Below are 9,883 nucleotides of genomic sequence, written 5' to 3'. Positions count from 1 at the left end.
TGAACTCAGTTATAGTAAAGTTGCGAATTCGTTCACACTGATTACGAACACGTTTTATTTGAATTTGCGTTGCCTGTTAATTATGATGTGCAGATGTCAGTTGCAGTCGAGAGCGTTGCTTTAATTATGTAGTCCAGTGGCCCAGTGTCCCATCGTACTTACAGTTTAAGCTGGTTTTTCCACAGTTTTCACAGCTATATATACGTATATATGCAGCTTTTTATTGCATAGCGGCAGGCACTCATTAATTGCAAACCGTTTGCAATGTTCGCAGCTCGTTGAACGCTGCTCGCTGCACGCTGCGTTTTTTGCGGCCTCTAACGAATTCATTTCATTTCCGCTGCATTCATTTGCACGTCACCAACACTGGCACACCCATACATACACACAGAAACACACACAGAAACACACATAGAGAGACATTGCGGTCGCAATTTCATTGGACTGTGGCCACAAGCTCTGGCCAGGACCGACCCCCATTTTCAACATTGCTACAACATCGTGCACACAAACTCGAACTTCAACGTGTTGATGATGACATTCCCAAAACGCAAAGTCCACATAGCGTAGAGAGCGATCGTCCAACTACGACTGTGAATCTGAATCTGAATCTGTAACGGAGCTCAGTGCTCAGAGTGCCCGGAGTCCGGTGCTGTCCGGCCCGTTCTGGCATTTCCGTGTGCCGTTCCGTTTCGCTGTGCGTTGTTAGCAAGCAACTTCCGAGGGTAATTAATTCGAGTACTCGCCGTCGTCGTCGTCGTCGTCGTCCTCGTTGTCTGTTTTAAACGACTTACAACTCGGATTACAATTAGACAAGCTGTTCGGTTTGCGATGCTGTTTTGCGCAAATAGTTGCCGCTGCTTTTTATGTTTTGCAGTCGCAAAATGAAAATTTGCATGTTGCTGCCACCGAGCTTCGCATTTATTTACGCTGCGGTTTCATAGTTGCAACGTCAACGTCCCAATGACACTAGCTGAAAGCTGTGTATATGTAAATACACGATTTATCTCGTGCCAATGTGCAAATGATCATTGTTACGGAACTGTTTAAAACTAAGTTGGTATTTAAATACTTAACGAAACCGCGTTTGCAATTAAAATTCAAGGATTGTTTATGCTATAAGGCTCCTACGTTTTTTTTACATTAATTATTTACATTTTTTTTTTTAATTTTTGGGCTGTACAAGATTAGTACTTATTTACACGGAATAAGCTACATTTTTGGTTACTCTTTGCTTATTGCCTTCGACAATCTCATTCCACATTGTCTGCGCCAAAACAAAGTATATAAGACGCATCAATCAAAAGCAAATCACAACACATAAAACTTCTCGCATTACCTCAAAATGAGCGCAAATAAAAAGAAACGCACAAAAGTTACGACAAAAATTGCGTAGCCAAATCTCATTAAGTGAGGCAGGAAATCACAAAAATATATTACCCACTTTAAAGCAATGCTGGCACTTCATCAGACTCCAGGCTCTTCCAGTCTCCTCTATCAAAAACAAAGACAAAATGTAACTAAACACCAAAAACACACAGACATGTCCGAGGGCCATGAGCGAGCCAACAACAAAATGGCCAAAACTTTAAATCATTCGTCACAAGACGCCAGAATAGCTGCTGTGCCCTCTTGAAGGGGATAGGTGGGAGGGGGAGGGTGTTATGCTGTCATAAAAAATTGTCTTGAGTATTAGTTTTGGTCTATGACAAGGTGCCAGCCGGCGCTGACATTTATTCAGTGTCCACTCGCTACGTCGCTACTGCTGCATTTATGGTGAGGGCTTCTTATCTGTGCCAGGTCCAGGTTGAGGTCCTGGTACCAAGGTGTTACTTCGTAGTCCCCCAGCTCGTCTGTCAGCGCACAACGAAATATTATTGTTGTAACTGCTGCTGTTGCTGCAGCTGCCTTTTCTCCTCCCTAATGACAAACAAAAATCAACAGTATACAAAAGGTGGACGCTGCGAATCTAATATGCAAATCCGTTTTTTTATTTCATGCAATTATTCTCTCCCATTGTTTAAGAATGGCGAACATTCGGAGAACGAAATAAAATAAATATATTTACATATAATATTCAAATAGAAGAGCAAAATTGCTCGCGAAATTAGCTAATCAACCAGCAGCTATATATTTTTTATCCTGAACCAATAAATATTATATAAATAAAAATATACCCGTTTTGGTTTTGCACATGTGTATGTTATATCCAGAAAAGGACCCCAAAATATATATATATTCCTGACCCGAACGACGACCTGATTCGGGTTGGCCATGGTCATTTATTTGTCTGTATGAACGCGATATTCTCCTTTAACAGATGCATAAGCATTCAGGGCTATTCTTTAATATTTGAGGAATTCAATGCGTTTTGCTAAAAGCCTAAATATTCTAATGATAAAGAAATGCAGGAACTTTGTAGTCGAGCATACTTGACAAAAGCGCTGTTACTCGCAGTTACTTATGGAGTTTAAGTGCAACAGTTGCTTTAGGGTTGCTTTAATGTAAACTCAGATAGCGCTAATTGAGCTGACTACAATTTTTAAATTATCAAACCAAAAAGAAGAGTTCTGCTAGACTCTTAAGAACATTTGGCTCTTGCTTATTTGGTGTGGGCTGTTAAATGAAGAAGGGCGGAAACTCCTCGCATCCATCATACGATGGTGACATTTGCAACTGTCAAAAGTTTTGTTGCTTGTCGCTGAATTTGCACTGATTGACAGAGCAAAATGTTGGCGCATATGTTACTCGACGTTTGAAGATGATAGCAAGGAAATGTTATGCTAATGAGTTATTGTTTCGTATGAAACTAAATGTCGGCTCAACTGCATTGTAGTCTTCGAAATTACTTTTGGGTGCATAATAATAAAACAATTTGTGAAATTTGCAAAAACAACATGGACATCAGTTGTCATAACATGTTCGATCCGGACACTGACACTGATACCGAAAACGACATAACACTTTGCGTTCTATGAAAGGGTTTTGTATATTTTTAGCACATTTTTGCAGTTGCTGTCCATTTCAATTAAGGTCCGTATATATTTATGTTCATACCAAATATGAGAGTTAATTGCTTTTGAGTGCGCAGACACTGGATAGATAGAACGCAATTTAAATTGTTGCCATTGCAAATGTTTTTTTTCGATAAGGCTTTAAGGTTTTTGCCAGCACATATTTGCTTGGAGAGACTCTGCCCATTACCATTAAACGCATATTTAAGTAAGCAATTTAGTTAGACATCTCGTGCTGTGCGTCTTTATTAATCAATATCCCTTGAGGTTTGGGTTGATTAAATAGGTGCATTAAAGCAGCTGCCATAGACACAATACTCACGCCCATTACTTTGTGTGTGCGTGTGTGTGTGTACACAGTTTTGTAGCCGACTGTAATCAGTGAATCAAATTGTATTTGATTTATGATTGCCTTTGATTTGATGCCCACACTCACAGACTTCCCGTTGCTTAATAAATTATGTATATCGTCTTAAAAAATGAGTTTTCTTTCTGAGCTATGCAATTTGATTAAACTATGTTATGTATTCAGTAAATAGTACGTATATAAATTTAGAAATCATTTAAAAATATTTAATAAACATTTAACAGACTAAAATTGATAGCGCAATACTGAAAAGACCCTTTTGTGGCTTCGTTCGAACTTTTAGCTATTTATTTTGTGATGATAATTGTTCATTTGTGCGCAAAAGGATCACAGTCGTCTTTACAGTATTCGGTAATATTAGGTATCAGTCATAAGCTGCTGGCGAATTACTTCTATATATTCAGTAATAAATGCTACAATGATAATGTCTATGATATGATCTGGGAAAGTGGAGAGTTTCGAGCGCTGAGCTGTTCTAATGTCGTGGCCATGTCTTGGGCTGCTGTCATGGCAGCTGCTTGTTTGTCTGCATTTCGGTGACATTTTTGCCATTAGCCAAATGTCAATGCTCAACGCCAAGTGGTAAGAAGCACTTATAATAGATGGGATTTACAATTGTCGTCAACAACAGCAAGAACAACAAAAGTGAAACCAGACAGAAGCGCAACTTGGGGGAGAAGAAGCAGCAACGAAGCAGCCTGTCGGCTGTCAGCTACCGGTTGCTGATTCTTAGCAACTTCATGTTTGGAGGATTGTGGAGAAGGTTGCGCGATAAAAGAATGGCACTAAAGCTGTTTGATTGCTGCCTTGGGGTAACTGCTGGTGCATCCGTCTGGTCATATTGGCCCATTCTTGTTGTTCTTATTGCCTGGCGGCAGCACCTGACAGTTAAATCTTTCTCAAGATAATTTGAATAATTTCACTGACCCAGGCCAATCACCCATACTCTTGGCAGTCATGGAAGAAAAAATCATCATTCCTATGTACTCTGCTGATACCTGCTGCTGCTGACAAATGGTTTTTAAATCACCTGTCCAGCTCGTTGCATTTTTTGTTGCCGGATTTCGCGTTAGCGCGTCTGACTGGTAATTCGTTGCGTTGCATTTAAAATTAACAGATAACTGGCGTACGCATATCTTACACTGGCCAGTGCAACGCGGCGTATGCGTAACCACAATGAAAACCTGTCCTAACACGGTGGACAGCAGCATGACGGCTTATTATCACGCAATGGCAGCACTTTGCACGGTTTGTAACATACGCGTGCCACACAAACTGGAAAAAGGGAAAAAGGGTCCACGGCTGCTGCAGTTGTCGTGTGATGGATTAAACGGCTCTTAAGTTGCAGCTGAGCGATAAGCGGCGGCGCTCATGGCATGCTATTTTTGAGCTGCCACAGCCAACTCACCTGGCTGTGCCACACCTCAGTTAGCGAAAACAGGCAATTAAAGTCGTTTTGAAATTGAAATGTAATTTTGCCAGGGCCAACAGACAGCAGAGGCTCTCAAAATTCATGAATAATTTCCCAGATAATGCATTTCGTTGCAATGCGGTGCACGTATGCCTAGAATTGTAAGCATTTAGGGGAAAGTAAATTTCAATAAGCCAAGGCTGAAATGCTAAAGAAGAAATTTATTAAATTCTTACTGTTTGCAAAATGCAACATTTTATTCTGTTATTAAACTATATTCTATTTAAAATGAAAATAAAGACACAAACAATATATGAGGTTAGTATTAGTATTTTAATAAAATAGTACCATCTCTTCAACGAATCAAGCTTGTATTACTTAAATGGATCTCAATAGCTTTCCTCATTGGCTTTATTCCAAATTCCATCCCGCACACGTTCAAATGAAATACAAGTAGCATACACATTTATACCTATAAACTATATAGTCGCATAAACAAACACACATAACATTCAGCTAATAATGCCTCTGACCATTTATGAAATGAAGATCTGCAAAAGGAATTAAGTCGGAGTTCTGCAGGACTCTAGCAGGACTTCATGCTAAACGTATGTACCGTATATACAAATATACATATCTATTTATATGTCTACGCACACAAGCGCATATCAACTCATAAAAGCAAATCAGCAAATCGGATTTGATGGTCAAGTGTTTGTGGATGGGTGGCGATTATGCAATGCTCATGCTGCCTTTTTAAAGCTGGATTGTTTATGCAATTTATGAAACAATTGTTTGTATGCATATGCATGTGCTATTTATAGAGATATATGTATATATACTAGGTGCGTAACATCCCCCTATGGCCTCTTGTTGTTTGGTATGCGATCAAATGAAGATGTTTAATACATTTTGTGACCGCCGGCATTTGGCGCTCGCTGTTGCATGTGGATGCGTTTGATTGGTTTTCAATTACATTTTCGGGCACCAGTTCTTGATTTATTGAGTTGCTATCGAAAATTACTTGCTATCTAGCTATGTTGTGGCCTCTAAAATGTTCATATGCATAATGCCAAAACAAAAACCAAAGCAAAACAATTGCTATGTAGTATAACATTCAAATTGTTTATTGGACTGATTAATTTGCATTCCGACTAAATATTTGAACACAGCCCGTAGAGTAGGACATACAACACAATATGTGCGACAATTTATTCCAAATATATAATTAATAAGAGAAATGTTTTAAATCCATTTAGAATGTTACACGTATTCATGAACTATTTACTTTCATCACTTTAATATTTTGAGCGGCGAGCGCTTGCCTTTATTTCAAGTTTCATTTCATTTCATTTTTTTTTTAGCCGATACTATTTTGTAGCAACAAATTCAGTAATTTCATTATTGCGACATTACATTAGCATTTCCAAATTACACAACTGTCCGGGACGGAGCACAATTTTCGGTCCCTTTACTGCGCCGCCCCGGCGGAACAAAGTTTGTGCAGCTGCACATCCGTTTTGATGACGCTGCCAGCGGCCTAGAGGCATAAGTAAAATCAAGAAAGATGCGCAGCGCAGCGCAAACCCAAACACAAACCAAACCGAAAGATAAACATTTGCCACAATACCCGGGCAGTGGCCATCAATGGCAGACGCTCTGAATAGCAATGCCAATGGCATACGGTAGTCCACGACAATCATCGATGAATTGGACGGCAAAGTTTGCAACCGGACGCGGACGCGGACACGGACGCGAACTCGAGCGCGGACTTCGACTCCGATTTCAGGCTAGGAGCCCAGCTCCTGTTTTGTGCTTGTCTCAGCTGCTGTGTTGGGGTGTTGGGGTTCTGCGTACATAGTTCACAACAGTTGGAAAATTACTTATTTTTCAATTGTTGTCCCCCTCCGAATGGCATTTAGCATTGTTGTAGCCACCGCCACCGTCGCCATACAATCTTGATTACTGTCAGTCGCAGCAGTTGTATTTAAAATTGGCTAACAAGTTGTATAGCATTTGCCATAAGAAATGGCATGGAGTCATTCTCCTTTTTCTGCTTTTAACTTTTCATTTGGTTTCCCAGCCTCCTCGTCCATATGCTCCCCCAGTCAGAGTTGGCTCTTTTCATATCAGCGCAATTCTCAATGATCTGTCGAAGCGGCACCTCTTGCCATAACTCCTCCATTCACTCTCCCAGGACTCACTTTATTGCATTCATTTGCCATTTTCTTATTTGTTTTCTTGCATTTATTGCCCGCCAGTTGTGAAAATAGTTTTGTTGTAGTTTTCTTTATACCCTTCACGCTACAGCGGTTAAGGGTATTTTAATTACGATTTTTTTTATTCAAATTGGAAATAAATGAAAATACAGAAAACAAAAAGTAATTGAGCTAGCCAAATTAAAAAAACTTTCGTAGCACTTTTGACAAAGAATTTTATAGTTGATCGTCTCCGGCTTTACCCTATTATCGTATGTTTTTGTATGTGTTTGTTCGTCATAGTTGCTGTCTGTGGGCTGAGCATTGTGTACATTTATGCGGTAATAATTTGTTGTTCATGGGATATCGTCATTTGTTGCAATTGTCCAGCCAGCCCCCGCTAGCGATGCGGTCATTGATAGCGACACTTGTAAAAAAATTTGTAATTGCTTTCATGGATATTTAATGGATTCATTGTATATAACGCGCCACCCACTGTCTTCTGGGGTACTCAGGGCCTGACAAAATGACCCACAATAAAAACTGATTTGCTATTTCGTATGGCAAACACGAACGGATGATCCGCTGTAAAAACTTTTCGCTCCGGATTGGAGAGTTCAGAAGAGGTCTTGGCAGCTAAAAGGAAAATTATGGAAACTTGATCCTCCCCAATAATCAAAGTTCTGCTTACATGTGTTAGCATCTATGTCACAGCCAGCTTCGTTCACATTCAAATATTGTTTTTGCCTTGCCTCAGTAATCAACTGGGGCGACTTCTTGGCAAACAGTCCACTCAAGTCAGCGGCCCCTTTCTCAAAAATACGCTTAACTCCCAACTGATACGGTTTATATATATGAATATTAAACTGTTCAATCAAGATATGAACTGGACTTACTTTTCTTAGCGGCACTTTCAGATCAATATCGCACTCGAATTTGAATCTGGGCACGGTTATATCAACTTCATGCATCACCGTCTTGAGGGCCACTTCGTTCAGGTCAATCTCTCCTAGCTTTGATTCCAGCTCTGCAAGACCCATATTCTTGTCAGGAACAATCAATAACATGTTTATATCTGATTCTTCAAAGGGCAGCTGCAGAATACGCGATTTTAGCTTCCTGGATTCGCCATAGCGAAACTGTCCGGCCTGAATACGCAAATAAATCCAAATTAGTTCAGAGTTGAAATTCATTTATATCATATAAGAGATGATATTCGTGGAATGAAGCATTACTGGTGTGAGACAGACTTACCTGTCGCATCATTGGTAACTGCATTTTCTGTTCTTCGCTTATCGCGAAATCAGCCAACGAAGTGTGTGCTACAGAAAATTGTTTCGCCCACTTGGCACGAAAGTACAAAGAGTTTACCAAAATAACGTTTGATTCCACATTGAAAGAGGCAGGAGTAAGCAAATCGCGTACCGTATTAAAGGTTTGCCGCTCGAGCCATTTATTGACTTGGCGCATAGCACCTTCGGCATCTGCAAAATTCAACGTATCTGCCTGAGTATTGAAGAATTCCCCAGCCTGCAGATTGAAGTCGGGACATAGTTCCTGATCCTGCTTAACATACAGACCAGTAGCTATGCGCATCGACACTCCCTTATCGTTGCATACGCAATCGTTGCTTATGAACTCGGCATGTTGCTTGGCAATTTCCAGTTTCTTTGCGTGTCCCAGTATCAGTCCAGAACGCAATTCGTCTGCGCATTTTCCGCCGGCACCCATAAACACCAAAGTCATGGCACTGCGCGCAGCTGTTGGTGATATGATTAAATTGTTGGCCCTTATCTCCTCCTCCTCGTTAAGGGCACGAAAAATGTTTCGCGCAAAGAAAATTTGACTCAGACTTGGAGGCGGAATAATGGTACCCCCAGACGCCATATTGATAGGATAAAAAGAAATCAGACCAACTGAAATGTTTCCGAATAATAGAAAAAAAATATTCGTAGTTTTTCAGTAAGTAAAATAGAGATGCTTACGTTGTTTACTAAATATACTTCCTTTTGAGTGTCAGCTTGTGTTTATGTTTATTTAATTCAAATTATAAAATCTATATAAATTAATTTTAATATCTCTAATTTAACAGAATACGAATTTGCGTCGTGTGACTGTATGTTATGGGTATTTTTGTTATGCAGCTACTGAAATTGTTTTTGCCTGTCGGCTTGCATTGCTGCCAATTTTTGCGTCGACTACAAAATATTTGCATAGCTGCTGCTGCTGCTGCTGCTGCTGCATTATTATTTGCATGTCACTACAGTAAGTCAATAACAAAGGGTCGGGTCCCTGGTCTTTGGCACCCAATGCCGTCTTAGTTGCTCAGTTGCAGCCTGTGCGCCATTTTGTTTTCTCTCTCTTAATACCGAATCAAATGCGAGACCGACCGCCCTTTTGGCCTGAGTGGCCTTTGTTTGCTTAACTGCTGTGTATTCACCTGTCGCTCTTAACAGATGTCTACACATTTAAGTTGACAGGGGTGACTACTACCCCATGCCATTACGTATAGTCGGCTGCAGTTACGCGTCGCTTCGCGCTTCGCGCATATTTTGCGCCTGATTGCGCCGCTTATGTGCCCAATGGATTTGAATTTATATTTCAATTTCATTTGGCACACCTTTTAATGTCACACACGGACTCATACTATGACACACACACACACACACACACACACACACACACACACACAAAGGCCGATGCACTCAATCATGCGTTTGTTCATGCACTTGGTTGGTGCAAATGAACAGATTTTACGACTGATTAATCCGTTTAAGTGTAATTCGTTTATGGTTCAAATTAATTGATTTGAAAAAACAAAGAGTCTCTGAATAATGAGCGCTTTTTCAACTCGATTGTCTTACGCAGAATGTGTAAAAAGTCCTGTTAGAAA

The 9,883-nt window shown here is 40.2% G+C and overlaps 1 protein-coding gene across 1 annotated transcript; it reads right to left on the bottom strand.

Annotated features, from left to right (window-relative positions):
• Positions 1 to 7,076: 7,076 nt before the first annotated feature.
• Positions 7,077 to 8,966, bottom strand: Spn47C (Serpin 47C). Its single transcript, XM_064684654.1, has 4 exons — positions 8,245 to 8,966; positions 7,887 to 8,138; positions 7,682 to 7,826; positions 7,077 to 7,626 (listed from the first exon to the last, which is right to left on the bottom strand). The coding sequence occupies exons 1-4, from the start codon at positions 8,875 to 8,877 to the stop codon at positions 7,502 to 7,504; spliced, it is 1,155 nt and encodes a 384-aa protein (XP_064540724.1). The 5' UTR covers positions 8,878 to 8,966; the 3' UTR covers positions 7,077 to 7,501.
• Positions 8,967 to 9,883: the final 917 nt, after the last annotated feature.

This window comes from Drosophila montana, unplaced genomic scaffold (genome assembly GCF_035044405.1).
Source record: "Drosophila montana isolate Dmon_TW-CO22-7 unplaced genomic scaffold, ASM3504440v1 contig_2883_1, whole genome shotgun sequence".
NCBI lineage: Eukaryota > Metazoa > Arthropoda > Insecta > Diptera > Drosophilidae > Drosophila > Drosophila montana.
Note: the sequence above shows the minus strand (reverse complement) of the source record. Positions and strands in the feature narration are given on the sequence as shown.

Coding starts and splice junctions, on each gene's coding strand:
- Spn47C (XM_064684654.1), bottom strand. CDS start 8,877: ATGGCGTCTGGGGGTACCATTATTCCGCCTCCAAGTCTGAGTCAAATT. Junction 8,139..8,244: donor AGTTACCAATGATGCGACAG/GTAAGTCTGTCT, acceptor TTGCGTATTCAG/GCCGGACAGTTTCGCTATGG. Junction 7,827..7,886: donor TGAAAGTGCCGCTAAGAAAA/GTAAGTCCAGTT, acceptor AAACCGTATCAG/TTGGGAGTTAAGCGTATTTT.